Consider the following 18,475-nt stretch of genomic DNA (forward strand, 5'->3'; position numbering starts at 1 on the left):
TAGGACCAACGCCCACTTTGTTAACTCTTTTTCAAATATCTGTAGAAACACTTACTATGTTTTTATATTTCTAGCTAGCTTTTCCTCGTACTCTAATTTTTCCCTCCTTTATTAAATATTTTAGGTCATTCTTTGCTGTTTTTTATATTCTGTCCAATCTTCTGACCTGCCACCCATTTTTGCGCAATTATATGCCTTTTCTTTAAGTTTGCTCCTGTCAGGAAGAGATATTAATGTATACAATAATTTCCAATATTATATACATTAATATCTCTTCCTGACTGCTGTGTCATTACAATACCATCTTTAACTTTTTTAGTTAACCACAGATGGTGGGTCCTCCCCTTGGAATTTTTCTTTCTCGTTTGAATGTGCCCATTCTGTGTATTCTGAAATACCCCACGTACTGTTTATTCTTTCCCATATTAGTACCTTTCTCTCTTGCCTTGTCTCTACACTTTGATTTACCACATCTTCCCAAACTTGATCCCTTGCCTCCACTATTTAGTTTAAAACCCTAATTCCCAAGTCAGATTTTCTGAGCCCCTGGACTCGGTCGTGTCTCAGTTGCTGAAGCTGCAAAGGCAAACTCTGGAACATCAAGCAGGGATGCATGATGGAGGATTCCATCCAATTTCAGGCTGAGCTGATAGCACCGGCATGTCAACACACCAAGGTCAACACTGGTAGGATGGCGACTATCATGGAGACCTTGGTCCAGGATGTCGATCCTGCACTGCTGCGCGGGTTGAACTCCGTCACTGCTGCCATAGTTGGCATCCAACAGTGTGTACACAAGAAAGGTGTTGGGCAGTTCGATCTCACTCCAGCTTCCCCTTCTTCTCTAGGAGTCAATCAGGGGCCCTTTGGCACCCATAGAGAGGAGGATCAGCAGGTGCACACCCTGGGGCCATCCACCCAGCTGACTCTAGGAGTGTCTGGCCCATCTGAATCCCCTCTTCCTGGGACCCCAGCGGCTCCAGTTCCACAGCTCAAGGAGGGCGCCACTGCCACAAAACAGGGCCCCTAAAGTAGGCCAGGGCCCTCCAGGTCTTGGTTCTCCAGAGCACGCCTGTCAAGGTAATCACAGATAGGGCGTAGCAGTCGGCAGGCTGCCTCCACCTCTGCTATGGATGTCGGGGGAGCACAAAGCAGGGTTAGCAAGGTTAAGATTTAGTTAATCAATTGTACATAATGTTCATTATTGTAAATAAACTCCCAAGAATGTCTCCCTGCCTATTGCTCCTTGTTCTGATCTGTTCAAGATAAAGGCAAGTTTCTCAGTTCAGAGCCTCTTCCCTGTGCCTTGTGCAGCCTTCAGACCAAAGTGAAGGTCCGGTCTCACACTCCCTGGGCATATTACTGATGCCTGCACCTCGATGGCCCTTGTCATTGCTGCTGGAATGTCATGGGCAGGCATCACAGAGTTCATTCGCTGTGTGCTCTCAGCACCTTTAAGTTGTGCAGGTCTCCATCTCATCAGTATCTGTGATCAGTGACATTATGCTCCTGAAGGGGCCAGGTGCTGAAGGCAGACAAAGCATCAGGTGCTTTTTAAGTTTCATGGCTGCCTCTCCATGATATGACCCTGATCACAGAGCACAAGTGAGCTGCCCTCAGCCAGACAAGAGTCAGACATTCTCAATGGCTATGTGAAGATTTGTAAAGTGTCCCCACTCTATGTTGTCGTCATCATCCTGTAATCGAGCGACTATTAGGGCCTCCACTGCATCTCCATGATAGGTGTTTTATCACAGAGGGTATGTGCGCTGCCATAAGCCAGACTGGAGTCAAACATTCATAGATGCAATGTGAGGGTCTGTGGGGTCTCCTCACTGCATGTCGTCATTATCCTCCATAAATCTAATAGTTATGAGGGCCTCCTGAGAAAGCCTGCTTCATCTGGCCAGTGCGAGAGCCTTATCACCATCACTGTTGCCTTTGAACACGTTCTCACCCTCATCAGCGTTGACATCCTCCTCATCGGAGGGAACATGCAGCTCCTCCATCTCCTCCTTAGCCAGCTCCTCTCCCCGTTGCAGCACCGGGTTGTAAAGAGCGCAGCAAGTGTCAGTGATGCGTGGCACCCTCTGTGGACTATATTGCAGGGCTCCACCAACTGGTCCAGGCACCAGAACATCATTTTCAGTATCCCGATGGTTTGTCCACCAAGTTGCCTCATTATACCTTCGTTCTGCTGCAGTCTGAGGCTGCCGCACAACTATCAGCCACACCCTCTGCAGGTAGCCCTTGTCCCCGAGGAGCCAATCCTGCAGCCTCTGTGGACCCTGGAAGATGTCAGGGATGTGTGATTGACTGAGAATGTAGGAGTCATGGATACACCTTGGAAACCATGCGTAGGCCTACAGGATGCGTTTGTGATGGTCACATTCCAGCTGCACATTCAATGAATGGAAGCCCTTGCAGTTGACCGTGTGTTGTGACGCAGATCTGAACACCACATGAGTGCAGTCGATGACACCAAGCACCTGTCAAATCCAATCACTCTGGAATCCTGACTTTCCTGGTGCTGTCGAAATGCACAAATTTGTGTGCCCTTGTGAAGATGGCATTCCGTGACCTCATGGATGCAATTGTGGTTGGAGGCTTCTGATATGCCACAGAGGTCACCTATGGTGCCCTGAAAGGAGCCACTGGCAATGTATGCCCACCATGTCCCCATGGCGCCAAATCCTGCAGCAGTTGTTAGATGTGACCAACAAGTTCCCTAGACATGTGCCATCTTCGGTGACACTGGCTCTCAGTTGTCTGCAGGAATGAAATACGGCGTCTATAGGCCCTTGGTCTAGTTAGGTGCTGACCAGCAATGGCTCGCTATGGCTCTTCAGTGGCGTGTGTGGGAACCCCAACCGCCCCCGCCCCTTCTTCCTGACAGTGCTGCTCCTCCCTCTGTGCAGCCAGGCGCCTCTGTCGTTCCCTTCTCCATTGTCTCTGTTCTCTGTATGCCAAGAGGCATACAGCTAGTTCACCAGGCTCCATGCTCCTGATGTACTCCTCCTGCAGGATGAAAGAGAGATGCATGTTTTCTAAGAACCTCTCTCGCTTAAGTCTGAAGGCCGTTAATGCATCCCAGAAAGTGCTAACCACCATTTGGATGGCCAGGGTTTAGTGCACTGCATGACTGCCTGGAACCCCACCCTCCTCCGCCCCACTCCGCCTGACCAATTGGTGACAGCTTTGCTCACTGGGCTGCATATAGTGTTCTCAGCTCAGGCGTTCTCCTAACTCGGACAGCAAGATTGTGCTGTCAGCTTGAACCATTGGGGAGACTGGTCCAAACCAGGACGATGACTTTGCAAGGGGCAGTGAGCACCTCCACCAGTGACTTCTCCATGGCCAGCTTTAGCAAGGAGAATGTACAACGTGCCCAGTTGTCCAACTGTTCTGCAGTGCACTAAAACGCTCATGAGTTTGCAGTCTGCGCCGAAGGGTGAAAAGCTTTGGAGCACTTTGTGGCACTTTCATGCCTCTGCGTTGCTTGAGTGGGCAGATAAGCTAGAAGCCCAACTCCACGCATGTCAATGTGGCTGCATCTGAACTGTCTTAGCTGCAGAGGAATGGTCACTTTATACAAGGTTTCTCTAATGTGTGGCACTTCCATCCCCTCCACCCCACATGTGCTTATGCACTACTTTCAACCATAGGGCAGCCATTGCCTCCCCTGCAAGTCACCTCAACTGCAGGGCAACCCTTCTCCCCCAAGTCGCCTCAACCTTGAAGTTTAAAAGGCGACCCTCGCAAGCGCTGTGCTGCGCAATGTTACTGTGCACTTGGGTGCAAGTTCCCCTCAAAGTGCAGGCCGCCAAGTGCACGCCTTACATATGCTGTTGTGAAACACATTGGTCAGGCGGGCAGACGATCTAGCAGGGGTGGGGTGAAGGTTCCCGTGGCTGGCCTTATAATGATATGCAGATGTATTACAATGAGATTTCTGACATCTGATGGCGGGAAATGTGGCCCACCATCAACAGGCTGAGTGGACGATTACAAACTGGTTTCATAAGATTGTGAAACCTATTGTTGGCCTTCTTGCCATATTGTCCACTCACACTGCCGAACATGCCCAACGCCAGTGAGTACGGAAAATTCTGCCCAACATTTCGAGCCTGTATGACTTTTCTTCAGAGTTAATGAGAAGTAGAAATGTAGAAAATTAGTAATGTGATGGATTCATCTCTCCAATTTTATTTCCCCTATGCCAATTTGCATGAGGTTCACATAATAATCCAGAGATTATTGCTTGAGGTTTACTTCTTAACTTAGTGGCTAGCTCCTCATATTCTCCATGCAGAACCTCTTTCTTAGTCTTACCTCTGTCATTGGTACCTATGGTGGACCATGACCACTGGATCCTCCCTGTCCACTGCAAGTTCCTCACCAGCCCTGAGCAGATATCCCAAACCCTGGCACTGGGCAGGCAACACATGCTCTCAACTGCAGAGAACGGTATCTATCCCCCTGACTATGCTGTATCCTATTATTACCTCTTCGCTCCCCCAACTTGTATAGCATCCTTCACCATGGTATCATAGTTAGTCTGCTGATTCCCCTTGCGGTCCTTCTCATCCTCTACACAGGTAGCAAGCACCTCGTACCTGTTGGACAAAGTCAGGGACTGAAGCCCCTCCATCACTTCATGTTGGCTCCCTTTACTTGCCTGACTCACAGTCACATCCTCCTGTCCCTGACCATTGACCAACTCTAAAGTCCTGCCCAAAGTAAGGGGAGTGACTGCCTCCTGGAACCAAGTATCCCCCTCCCTGATGCCCCCCAGTGTCCACAACTCAGACTCCAGCTCAGCAACCTGGAGCCAAAATTGCCTAAGCTGCAAACACAGATATTTGTCTGGTATTTCAGCACATTCCACAGATTTCCACATGCTATAGTCATGGCACATCACCGGCCCTGCCATCTCTGTCCAACTTTATTTATTTAGTTAGCCAAATTGTTAATTTACACAGATAAGGTAATAGAAAGTTACACTCACCTAGGTTGGAGACAAGGAAGGAAATTCACCAACCACTGGAGGCTGAAAAGAAAGTCTAAAAATGAACACTTCTTTGCCCCTGTGTGCTGAATTCCCACCTAAACCAAATTCCCAACTGCTCATTCAATTTACATCTCAATCAGGCATAGTCTCATGTCCACATCCCTCTTTCTTTGTGTGAGTTTAAAACCTCTCTGCCTTTCTCGAGGCTCTGATGAATCACTGGCTGACTTAGCTTTCTACTACAGTAATTAACACCTATTGAGGGCAACTACTTACAGCTGGTTGATAGATAACTGCCACTTCATCAGCTACCTGTTTAACTAACTTTCATGAAGAATATTGGCTAGGGAGGACTGTTCACAGCCATTTTCTGTTTGTTTAAATGAATGAATGAAAAAGCAGGTGGTCTTCATAAAAATATGCAGCTTACCTCCCCATAATCTTCGAACCCCCAACCAATTTTCCACTTTGTAGCCTGTTTGATGAAGAGGAGTTGCAAACATGGTGGACTAAAAGTGCTATTTCTGAGATGTAATCTTTGATAAGTTCTACTTTGAAATGCAATTGTTATTGTTATTGTTGGTAAAGAAAATATTACTGTTTGGAAAAAAAATGGCTACTAAGTTTCAAGTGTTTTAAATCACGGTTCCATCTTACCTACAGTTGTTATGCTCCCATCCCTGGTTAATATCCATGTAAATCACCCACCAGAGGCCACAGTACAGATTCATCAAGTGGCAAGAGTAAAGACTGCACCAGACGCTTCAGCCAAGAACAGCATAAAAAATTCTCAGGGCCAACAGTCAGTCCATTCAGTGCAGCAGAGATCACAGCTTAATGCTAATGGAAACATCAATGGGCAGCCACAGCATAGGCCTATGAATGTTGGAAGATGCTTCCAGGAAACAGCTGATGGCCAGGTAGGAGATTATCTGTAATTTATATAATTAAAAGGAAAATAAGGGATAAGGAAAGTCAACTCATAATACCTTGTTCATGTATCATAGAAACGAGAAGGTAATTTAACTTCTCTATTTATTCTGCCAGTTAGTGACATCATTGTTGATATGTGGCTTAACTCCATATATTTGCCTTTGTCCCATATCCCATAATATATTTTGTTAACAGAAATCTATGAACCTTAGCTTTAACATTAACAATTGATCCAACATTAACTGCTGTTTGTGGAAGAGACTTCCACATTTCTACCGCTCATCATGTGTAGAAGTGTTTCCAAATTTTGGTCCAACCTGATTAATTGTAGAATTACAGTAAAATCTTTATTATCTGGCATGCTCAGGGAAGCATAAAATTTCAGAGAAATATTAAAAGATTAGGTGAATGGAAAATAGATTTCAATTTTGGCAACTGTGACACTCGGGAAGGATTGGATTACCAATACACACATTTATCATGGTACATTACCGGAGTTGGGAGTGTGGACCTACCACATATTTTCAGATAACTTTTTAGAAACATTCCCAGTACTTGCATATATAAGGCATGCTTGGACAGAATCCTTTATTTTAATGCCTAAACCCTGAAATCTGGATGCTGAGTCTCTTCAGATGAGGCCACAGCACTTCTCTCATATCAATATTGCATGTTTCCTCAAGTTTTTCCTTTAGTTCCTTCTGCACAAGTTGCTCTGTGCACCATTCTGTGACTGAAAAGTAGTTGTTTATGATGTTTTCCTAATAGATCTTCAAGTTTCCTACCATAGTTGTGGTGGGAGTTTGGAAAAAACACCCATAGCATTTCCAAATCAATAGCATCAATTGCAACTGGGTAAGAATTTGTAAAGAAAGACTTTAAAGAATATGAAAAGGAGCAATGAAATTGGTTATGAATAGACAGCTCCAGCTGAAGAGCTCAATGCATTAAATAACATCCTCCACATCCAACATTTTTAACTTTTATGCTGTTCCCTACATTCCTTCCCCCCTCAATCCTTCTTTTCTCTCTTCCAGCCTTGCTCCTCTTCCCTTCTTCCTAATCTCTCCTCCACTATCTCCCCTTCCCTCTCATCCTCTCCTCTCTGTTTCCTCCCTCTCACCTCTCTGTTCTCCCTTCGCCCTGCTCCCTCCTCTCCTTTCTCTGCTCAGTCCTCCAGCTCATAATTTTAATTGTGGAATAAAAAAAATGATGGGCTGTGTTTTGATCCTTGCAGCCTGCTCCATGCAGGCAATGCTTAAGACTCAAGTGATAAAAACATCATACTACCTATTAAGGTATTGCAAGGCATGAACGCATCAACAAAGGTTTTATGAATCGCATATGCAAGCTTTGAACCGTATGTACAAAATAGTATACTTGAGTAAATTTTACCATATGCTTTGATGTATACGTTTGGGTGCTTTTCCCATAATAAGTAGAAACTTAAAGGTACTATTGTTCCTTTCAGTGTGTTTCTGGTGGAGATGTGATGATGGGTGGTAGGCTCCCATGGTTAAACGATCTGATTTAAACAAAACTGTAAAATGTGGTGTGACAGTTGCTGATGCCAGGATTTAACTTATTGGCAAAGGGGAACATCTAGGGTATTTCCTTTTTTTCTTCGACATTTTTTTCAAAAAGCTTATTTTTTTACAACTGGCACCTGTTCTTTGCCACTTATGAGATTGTCCAATACAATGCCACAAAGATTAGTAAGTTGAGGGAGGTCATTAGCTGATCATTTTAGAGAAAGCTGTGGTCTCCTTTCTCAACATTCTCACTGATTCCTAAGTTTATATTTATTAATTGGAATAGCCAGGTTTCAAGAAATAATGGAACGTATGCACAAAAAAATAACATGAAACTGTATAGCTACTCTACTCTTCATTAATCTAGCTATTGTGTGTATATCCAGCTTTTGTAAAAATGAAGAACTCAATGTAAGAATTGCGCAAAAAGGGTTACTAGATTTTCAATTTCTGCAAAGCCAAACTCTGTAAAATTCAGTGTTACAAAGAAATGAATATGTATCTTTACATTCAGTATTAATTTGTCCTATAACTGAGTGCAAGGGATCAAGCAGGCAATATGCACTATGTTGCAGAGATGCCCAGGAGTTTAAGACACAGCCACTCTTCATGTTGGATGTTGATAAACTTTCGAAGTGATGACCATCGATAGCCACGCTAGCGGTTCACTTTTATACTCGGCCTATAAGTGGACCCCACATTTTTGGAAAGATTTTTCGAGGCTTCAAAGCTCAACTTATATGCCGACATCCATGATACGTCAATGTGTTTAGCTGTAATATGTTTAGCTTTCAAGGGATAGTCAAAACTCAACAAAACTCTGCAAAATTGTTAGAAAAGCGAATACTTTAGAAAACACAAAGGTTCTTTTTTATTAGTTCTGCTGGACATATGATTATGCCAACTATGCAATCTGTTGTCCATAAGCAAGCATTTCTCTTATCCTGTATGACCATATTGTCATTGCAGATGTGAAGTGTTCACACTAAGAGTGGGATTTTCCACAATCGCCTGCCACTGGGATCGTCTGGTCCCGCTGCAAGTCAATGAACTCCGGGCTGGGGCCCCACCTTGCCTGGGGCGGGTCCCACCCAAGACGGGGCCGGAAAACCCTGGCCTAAGTTTATTGCACTATGAAAATGTGAAATTTAAATCGTATTTCTAAAATTGTGTCAACTTTTGCAAAATTGTTATGCTGTAAAGATTTGTTGATTTAATTGTTATGACTCTATTCCATTAAATTGCAATGATCCTTCCAAATCTTCCCTTCACAGAACTGACTCAGGACAGGAATTCCACACTCAACTTTCCTCTTCAATTCTCCATGACTAATTCTAAGCGAATTTCTCACAAAAAGCTTTTAATGAGGCTTTAATGCACCAAAAACATCCAATAATTTGCTTTAATCCATTTTAGGATGAAATACTATCTCAGCATATTGATGCAAATGGACAAATAGTGCACTACCATTTTCTTGTAGGGCACTAGTGAGACCACATTTGGAGTACTGTGTACAGTATTGGTCGCCTTCTTTAAGGAAGAATGTAAATGTGTTGGAAGCAGTTCAGAGAAGGTTTACCGGATTAATACCCATTCCAGGTAATGGGTTGATTGTCTTATGACGAAAGGTTGGACGGGCTAGCCTTGTATCTGCTGAAGTTTAGAAGAAAAAGCAGTGACATGATTGAAACATATAGGCCTGAATCTTCTGGTCTGCGTGCGGGGACAGGCCCGTTCACCAAAAGCGTAAAATGACACGCGGTGATGTCGAGCGTGTGTCCCAATTTCACCGTTCATCATTCAGATCTTCAGTTCGGCGAACATGCACTGGAGTCGGCTACGGACCCACCGAATTATCAAAGGCCATTTAAAAACTAATTAAAAGAATTAACGGAGCTGTCCATCCAACCTTAAGGTTGGCGGGCAGGTGAAGAGCCCAGGCGGCCTTTGCATTTATCATGAAACCCCATCCACGGGCAGGATGAGGCTTCATGAAGGATTTATAAATCAAATAAATGTTTTAATTAAAATTCATTGACATGTCCCAGCTCATGTGACACTGTCACATGAGGGGACATATCTGAAAGTCTTTATTTTTAAAAATTTTTCATAATGAGATTAAAATCCCTGAGGCAGCCCTGTGTCTCAGGGAGATTTCTGTGCTCTTCTGCGCGCATGCTTCCGGGTATGCGTCACACTGGGCAGACCTTAATTGGCCCGCCCATGTAAAATGGCGGCGTGCAGCTGATCGTGGGTGGCAATCGGCTGCATACCTGCCTGTGCCTGCTCCTGCTCAGCCCCCCCACGATGGGGTGAAAAATTCTCCCTATAAGATCCTGAGGGGTCTTGACAGGGTGGATGTGGAGAGGATGTTTCCTCTTGTGGAAAAATCAAGAACTAGGGGTCACTGTTTAAAAATAAGGGGTTGCCCATTTAAAACAGAGATGAGGCGAAGTTTTTTCAAAGACTGTAAACCTTTGGAACTCTTTCTGAAAAAGTGGTGGAAGCAGAGTGTTCGAATTTTTATGGCAGAGGTGGATAGATTCTTGGTAAGCAAGGGGATGATAGGTTATTGGGGGTAGGTGGGATGCAAATTTCAGGTTATTATCAGATCAGCCATGATCCTGTTGAATAGCGGAAAGGCTCGAGGGGCTGAATGGCCTGCTCCTGCTCCTTGTTCATTTTTGTATGTTGTTCTACTAATTTTGTTCCCACTTACACTTGCCTACTGTTTCATCAAAATGCGAAAGTCAAAAAAGAGGCACTTTTGATATAACCTAATATTAAATGTAAGTTAAGATGAATTTACCTTGTAAATGCCAAGGTTTATAATCAGTACCCATGAGAAGTTAAGAAATAATAGTTGTCAGGATGTAAGAATATGTTTGTATGTGTTTAGATAGCAACAGCATCCCTTGTGGATGATCATGACATTCTACAAACATCTATTCTGCTCTGTTTGAAGCAACATTTCTTGAGTTTTAAACCTTGAGGACTGCGGAAACATTTTTGCAACTTGTCCAAAAATGAATTTAGATTGACTATTTCTCATTGTTTACATTGTGCATTTTACTGTTCTATGTTTCAAAACTGCAGTGCTTAGAAATACACAGTAATAAGAAAATGCTGAAAGACAGAAATGTAACAGCTCACAAAATGTTTAAACATTTTAGATTTTTGGTGTCTGTAAAGAAACAGAGACTTGCATTATGTAACATCTTTCATGACCTCAGAATGTCTCAAACCAGTTTGCAGCCAATAAAGCACTCTTGAAGGATAGACACAATTGTAGACAACGCAACAGCCAATTTGTGCACATCAAGTTCCCACAAATAACAATGTGAAAATGACCAGATATTCTACTTTAAATAAAAACATAAAAAGAAGGAAGCCTTTTGCAGAAAATGCCACAGATCAGAAAGCATCTGAGGAAACAGTTAATGTTTTAGGTCGATGACCTTTCATCAGATAACCCTTTTTTCGAGATATAGATCAAGGGATAGATGTTGGTTAGGATACTGTACAAAACTCCACTGCTCTTGTCAAAATAGCGCTATTGGATCCATCTGATTGAGAAGATAGGGCTTTGGTTTAGTATCTCATCCAAAAGATGGTACCATTGGACAGTGCAGCACTCCCTTGAGGACTATTAAGAAACAAAGTACTGACACTGAGCCAAATAAGGATAAATTAGGTCAAATGACCAAAAGCTTGGTCAAAGAGGGGGTGATGTTATGGGGCATGGAAGGCTGCTGTGTATTCAGTGCCCCCTCCCCCATCATCCCTGGTTGAAACATTGATCGTCAGCTTGCTGACTTCGAAGCAGGCTGCCCCGCAGCGATAATATGCAGGGCGTGGCCTTATCAAGGTAAGAATGGGACTCCCGCCCCTGAGACACAGGAAGCCACGCCCTCAAGAGCTGCTGGCTAATAGCCCCAGCAGCCCTAGAACATAGTAATGGCAGCTGCTGGGACGACAAGTATTCCAAAGGATAAGAAAGGTAAATGCCCGATTTAAAGGTAAATATGGGGATACTGGTTGGGGAAGGATTGAGGCAGGGGGTGGGGGGGAGGTGGGGGGGCGGGGTGTTGGGGGGTGGCGTTTTGGGCTTTGGAGGCTGTGGGGAGTGCCTCCGGTGACCATAGGGGACCCCTAAAAGGAGTTACCACACTTACTTCCCACATTTTAGCCCGAGCTGTTAAAGTTGTAGGCTGGCCGCCTTCCTGTTGCCTTTCCCCGCCCAACATGTTATGGTGCCGGAGTTGGTATGGAGGCCTTACGTGGCCTTTAATTGGCAACTTAAGTGCCTCAATAGGCCTAAGGGTGCATGGCCTGATGCCTTATGGAGGACAGCATGGCGGTGGGCAGGAAGATGGTGGGCTTTAATTTCAAATATGCTGGCAGTGGGGGGTGGGGTGTAAAATTCTCCCAATAAATGTTTTTAAAGGAGGAAGGTGAGATAGAGAGGCAGAGAGAGGTATAGGGAGGGAATGCCAGAGCTCAGAGATGAGGCAACTTAAGGTGTGGCCACCAGTAGTAGAGCAACTATGATTGGGAATGCACAAGAGGCCAGAATTAGAGGAGTGCAAGTAACTCATAGGGTTGTGAGGTTGGAGATTACAGAGTTAGGGAGGGGCAAGGCCATGGAGGGATTTAAAAAGATGAATGAGAAAACTGGTGAAGGCAAAGGCTACTGATTTACTGAAAATCAAGATTCAGCTGGAGGGAGGTGAGATTCCTAACACAAGGTCTAAGGATAGAGATTCAGCTCTCCCAACATGTCTAAGCACCAGTGCCTCAGGAGGCTCAGGTTCTCACGGCAGGTTCCGGCTGATATCTGCAGCTTCTTGGATCAAGGCCTTCCTCCCAGTAGAACAGGCGGGCATGCGTTGCCAGTGGCTGAACTCTCTACTGGAGGCACCTCTTCTGAGGTGGAAGGGAGGGCTGGAAGGTGGAGGAGGCCAGGAGTACACAATCAGGCTCCAGGGGAGCCACCTTTGGGAGGACAGGCACAAGGGGTGCAGGGCCAAGAGGTAGTCCAAGGCAGAAGGGGCCACAGAAGACGCCACTATCCTGCTACCAAGGTATACAGACGGCGAAACAGCTACCTCAATATGTCTGAGGTGCACTGCTGAAGGAGGCTCCATATCTCAAGGGAGACAGTCAACTATATCTGTCAGATGATTGGGCCTGAGATCTGTGCGAACTGTGTGGGTAGACACCCCTTGCCAGTGACTCTAAAGGTTAGCTGCCCTCAACCTTTATGCCTCTGGCTCCTTCCAAGGGTCTGTGGGTGATCTTTGCGGTGCCTCCCAATCAGCTGTCCACACTTGTGTCAATGCATGTTCAGGCATGCATTGACCTTCATCCACTACCGTTGGGACCAGGCAAGCCAGACACAGTGAGCCAGAGGCTTCACGACGATTGCTATCTTCCCCCACGTCCAGGGTGCTATAGACTGCACACATGTGGCCATCAAGGCGCCAGCAGGTGAGTCCGGTGTCTTCGTCAACAGGAAGGGCTTCCACTCCATGAACATGCAGATAGTGTGTGATCACAGGATGCTGATTCTACAAGTCTGTTTAAGGTACCCAGGCAACTCCCACGATGCCTGCATCCTCAGACACTCCCAGGTGCTGGGGCTCTTCAGTGTTCCAGCCCGGCTTGATGGATGGCTGATGAAGTTCTGATGAAGAGTCATACGGACTCGAAATGTTAACATTGTCTTCCTCTCCACAGATGCTGTCAGACCTGCTGAGTTTTTCCAGCTATTTTTGTTTTTGTTTCAGATTTCCAGCATCTGCAGTATTTTGATTTTATCTTGATGTTTGGCTGCTGGGTGACAAGGGCTAGCCACTCGGAAGGTGGCTCATGAAGCCTCTCTATTCAGGAACAGAAGCTGAGCAGTGATATGATAGGAGTCATGCCTCCACAAGGGCTGTGATGGAGAGAGCCATTGGTCTTCTCAAGATGCACTTCTGATGCCTGGACCGCTCAGGGGGCGCACTCCTGTACCCCACAGATCGTGTGTCGCCGATAGTGGTTGCATGCTGCGCTGTCCACAGTCTTGTGCTGGAAAGTAGGGACACTGTGGACGTTGAAGATGTTGACTTAGTGTCTGCGGCTGCACATTATGAGTCCAGCAGTGAGTCCGAGAATGAGCATGCACAGGGAAATGCTGAGGGGCTTGACGCTGACCCGGGCATACTCCAGGGAGGCAGGGACACCCGGGAGGCTTTAATCCAATGAACCTTCAGCTAGCACACCATATATGGACTTCCAGGACAAGCCTGGGCTGTAGACTCCATACTCGATACCTAAGTGCAAAATCTGCCTGGTTAGGAACATTAACTAAGGTCCTTGTTAATAAAGCAGAATGCCCCCAAAATACTCATAACATTTTTGGAAACCATCCACCTGCAGAACCAAAGAGGCACCCTCAGCCATGGTGACATGAATTTAATATTACAACCAAAGAAACTGAATGAAACAAAATGACAAAGGTGTTAAAAATCACACCAACTCATAAAGACCTCATTGCGGGCCAACACAAAAGCACCAGTGATAAACCCGTGGTGTGCCTAAGGTGCCTTATGTTTATGTTTACGGGTGCTACATCTTGGCGCTGACCCCTCGCTGGGACTGGCATCTGAGACAGCCTACTGACTCTGCTGTCCTTGTTGGCTTCAATGACCTTGGCAGTCATCCTCTGGCCCTTAGAACTTGTGCTTGCCCTGCCTGGGAGGGAGCTGCCAGTTTCACAGCTGGCATCTCTCTAGTCGTTGCAGCTTCACCAGATGCAACGGTCACTGACAGAGGGGCAGAGGAGCTGCTGCCCTCATCTGGAGCGCCCTGAGAGGAACCCGCACAGCTGACAGGCAGCTGCTGCGCCGACGTGAGATCGCTTCGGAACTCATTGCTTATTGTGGGTGGATGAGCACCGAGTTGGGAAACTTGGTGCCCAGACCATGTCCCACATTGGCAAAGATCAGCTGAGGTCAATGCCAATGTGAGGGCTTGCAACCCCAAGAAGCCCTGAAGGGTCTCCTGGAGGAGCCTCTCCACGTGAGTCACCACTCTCTCCATGGAGGATGTGTGACGCTCGGACATGAGGCTCATTGCTTCGGCAATAGTCTGCGTAGACTCCTCCACCACGGACACACCAAGCCAAGCAGAGCCTCATGTATCTCCACCAGATGCTTCCGCACAACCAGCCACATTTCCTGCTCTTGTTGCGTCGCGGACGACTCCAGAGGCACATCATCAGGCACTGACTGAACATATGCCTGGTCCCTTGCAGTCCTCCGACTGCTGGCGCCATGGGCACTCTCTGTCTTTGCCAGCTCCTCCAGCGACTATGATGTGCCCTCACTGCTGTGCCCCGGGATGTTAGCCAATGTTCTAATTCCCACCGAGGTGCTAGTATCTGCGCTGGTGCGTGCCTGGCAGAGATGATGTGACGTTGGGGAGACTTCAGGGCCTCTGCTGCTGCTCCTCCCAGCCCCTGCTCTGCTGACGCTGAAAGGAAGAGCAAGGATATTGGATCAGTTAACTTGGAGACAGTGTCAATGTGCGTCCCTGTCTCCTGGATCATTATGCGCTCATCCTTCCATAAGCAATGGTCAAGCCATGTTGCAAAATTCAATCATGAACATTCAGCACTACCATGGCTGCTGGGAGAACAATGGTGATCTTACTGCTGGGCATACATACCTGCCCGTGGCACCCCAGCCTCACCAATACCTGTGGACCTGGGTGCATGGTGCCTCTCCAAATCTAGGGCCTCCTGCTTGAAGTAGCTGAGAATCGCCAACTGTGCCAGGCCACTGCCAGTCCTCACCTGCTCGGCAGTATTATGTGCATTTTTCACCTGAAAAGGCGAGAAGAGCATTGATTAGTGCTACTTGGACTCTCTTCGTGGACGGACCACCCCAACCAGAGTGGGATATTGCAGGCCCCCAGTGTCTCCTCACCCAGCTGCTACCAAACACTCACACAAAGATGCTCGGCCTGCCCCCACCCCCTTGACCAAATGCTGCCTACTTCACATTAGGCACCACACGGCCTAACCTTCCAATAGTAAGGAGGCGCAAGCAGGTGGAGCGCAGAGGATAGCAGAACAATCAGTGCCAATGCCACCTTAAAGCTCCCCTCCCAGCATGTCATCACCCTGACTTTGACATGCCCTGGAGTTCCAGCACTGCACCCAGGTGCAGCTCCTCCAGGTTGCCCCCAAAACAGTAATGTGGGTCTCAGTGTACCACATGCTGCGGGGGCAGAACCCATCTCTTCACCCACCCTCTCAGGGTGACCTCGGCATGGGCAATATCTGCTGGCCCACCCAGCGAAGGACATATACCGTCAATGATTCAATTCAGTCACTACACTCAGACTTGGGGGGGGTGGGCGGTGGGGAGGGGGTGACTGGGGATGGGGGAAGCCTACCTAGTAAGTGACCAATGCCAACATGGTACTCATTCTTCCTGAGTGCAACAGGTTGTTAAAGCACTTGCGACACTGGATCCAGATGCGCCGCACCATATCGCGGGAGCTCACCACCTACTCCACCCCCTCCCAGACACATTTGGTCATGTAGGGGGGCCTCCTCCGCCTGTCCTGGGGTACCAGGACCTCCCACCATGCTGCCACCTCCGTGAGGAGGGCAGAAAGGCAATCATCTGAAAAATGAGGGGCACAGTGCGCCCCTGCCCTACCCTCCCGCTTGGCCTGCTCACCAGCAGCGCTCTGGGGAGCCCTTCCACTGGGCATGATTCACAGCCTTTGAAAGGCTGCAGCAACTTTTTAAAACAGGCTGCTGGGTCGCCATTGAATCCGGCAGTCATTGCAGTCCTGCTGCCATCCGCCCACTCCCGCTGTCCTCAGGAGCCACGATTCACGCTGGGCGGGCCTTAGTTGGCCTGCCTGCATAAAATGGCAGCACGAACCCAATCAACTGCGGCAATTGGGCCCGTGCCCGTGCCCACTCCTGCTCCACCCGCCCGACAGGCAGAAAATTCTGCCCCTAGTGGAGGCTAGGCACTTTTCCATCCAAAGATTCTGGGGGCCAATGCTCCACCTACCGTTTTTAAATAATCCCCCTGCGCCTCCACCCTCACCCCACCCAGCCTCCCCTGGCGGTGATTGTAAGACATGCATACTAATTAGGAGCAGGAGTAGGCCACTCAAGCCATTCGATAAGATCATGGCTGATCTGATTTCTCCACATTCCTGCCATCCCCTATAACCTTACTTATCAGGTTTCTGCTCACTTCTGCCTTAAGAATATTCAAAGACTCTACTTCCATCATCATCAAGGAAGAGAGTTCCAATGACTCACCACCCTCCCTGAGAAAAAAAACTTCTCATTTCTGTCTTAAATGACCGATCCCTTATTTTTAAACAGTGAGCCCTGGTTCTAGATTCTCCCAAAAGAAAAAACATCCCCTCCACAACCACCCTGTCAAGACCCCTCAGATCTTATTTGCTTCACTCAAGTCAGCTCTTACTCTTTGTAAACTCTAACAGATACAAGCCTAGCCTGTCCAATCTTCTGTCGTAAGACAACCTGCCATTCCAAGTATTAGTCTAGTAAGCCTTCTCAGAACTGCTTCCAAAGCATTTACGCCCTTCATTAAGTAAGGAGACCAATACTGTACACAGTACTTCAGATGTGGTCTCATCAATGGCCTGTATAACTGAAGCATAACCTCCCTACCTTTGCATTCAATTCCCCTCGCAATAAGCAATGAGTCCATTAGCCACCTCATCTATTTGCTGCACCTGCATACTAACTTTTTGTGATTCATGCACTAGGACATCCAGATCCTCCTGCATCTCAAGGCTCTACACTCTCTCACCATTTAGACAATATGCTGCTTTTTTATTATTCCTGCCAAAATGGACAACTTCACATTTTCCCACATTATACTCCATTTGTTAGATCTTTGCCAACTAATTTAAACTACCTATATTCCTTTGTAGCCTCCTTATGTCCTCTTCATAACTTACTTTCCTACCTATCGTTGGTAAGCAAATTTAGCAACCATACCTTCAGTCCCTTCACCCAAGTCATTTATACAAATTGTAAAAAGTTGTGGGCCAGCACTGATCCCTGTGGCACACCATCCATTACATCTTGCCAACTAGAAAATGATCCATTTATGCTTACTCTCTGTTTCCTGTTATCTAGCCAATCTTCTATCCATGCCAATATATTACCACCTGTACTGTGAGCTTTTATTTTCTGCAATAACCTTTGCTGTGGCACCTTATCAAATGCTTCCATGAAGCCTTAAGTACAGTACATCCACTGGTTCCCCTTTATCCACAGCACGTTATTTCCTCAAAGAACTCCAATAAATTGGTGAAACATGATTTCCCTTTCACAAAACCATGTTCACTCTGCTTGATTACCTTCTAAGTGCCCCACTATAACATCTATAATAATAGCTTCTAATATTTTCCCATTGACAGATGTTAAGCTAACTGGTCTATAATTTCCTGGCTCCCTCCATTTTTGAATAAACGAGTTACATTCGATATTTTCCAATCTGATGGACCCTTCCCTGAAATCAATGCATCAACTACCTCGCTAGCTATTTCTTTTAAGACCCTAGGATGAAACCCATCAGAACCAGGGACTTGTCAGCCCACAGTTCCAACAGTTTGCTCAATACCACTTCCCTGGTGACTGTAATCTTCTTGAATTCCTCCCTCCCTTCCATTTCCTGATTTACATTTATTTCTGGGATGTTACTTATATCCTCTGTAGTGAAGACTAATGCAAAATATCTGATCAGTTCATCTGTCATCTCCTTATTTTCCATTATTAGTTTCTCAGACTCACTTTCTATGGAACCAATACTCATATTGTTAACCCTTTTTAATATCTAAGGAAACTCTTACTATATGCCTTTATTTCTAGCTAGCTTTCTCTTGTACTCTTAATTTTTCCTTCCTTATTAATCTATTAGTCATTCTTTGCTGTTTTTTTATATTC

General features: G+C 46.2%; 1 protein-coding gene across 1 annotated transcript in view; it reads left to right on the forward strand.

Annotated features, from left to right (window-relative positions):
- LOC121292264 (latent-transforming growth factor beta-binding protein 2-like) overlaps nt 1-18,475 on the forward strand; it is a 658,547-nt gene that overhangs the window by 224,986 nt on the left and 415,086 nt on the right. The window contains exon 7 of the mRNA XM_041214068.1: nt 5,675-5,931. Coding sequence (XP_041070002.1) covers nt 5,675-5,931 — 257 coding nt within the window. The remainder of the gene's footprint in view (nt 1-5,674; nt 5,932-18,475) is intronic.

Source organism: Carcharodon carcharias, chromosome 20 (assembly GCF_017639515.1).
Source record: "Carcharodon carcharias isolate sCarCar2 chromosome 20, sCarCar2.pri, whole genome shotgun sequence".
Taxonomy (NCBI): Eukaryota; Metazoa; Chordata; class Chondrichthyes; order Lamniformes; family Lamnidae; genus Carcharodon; species Carcharodon carcharias.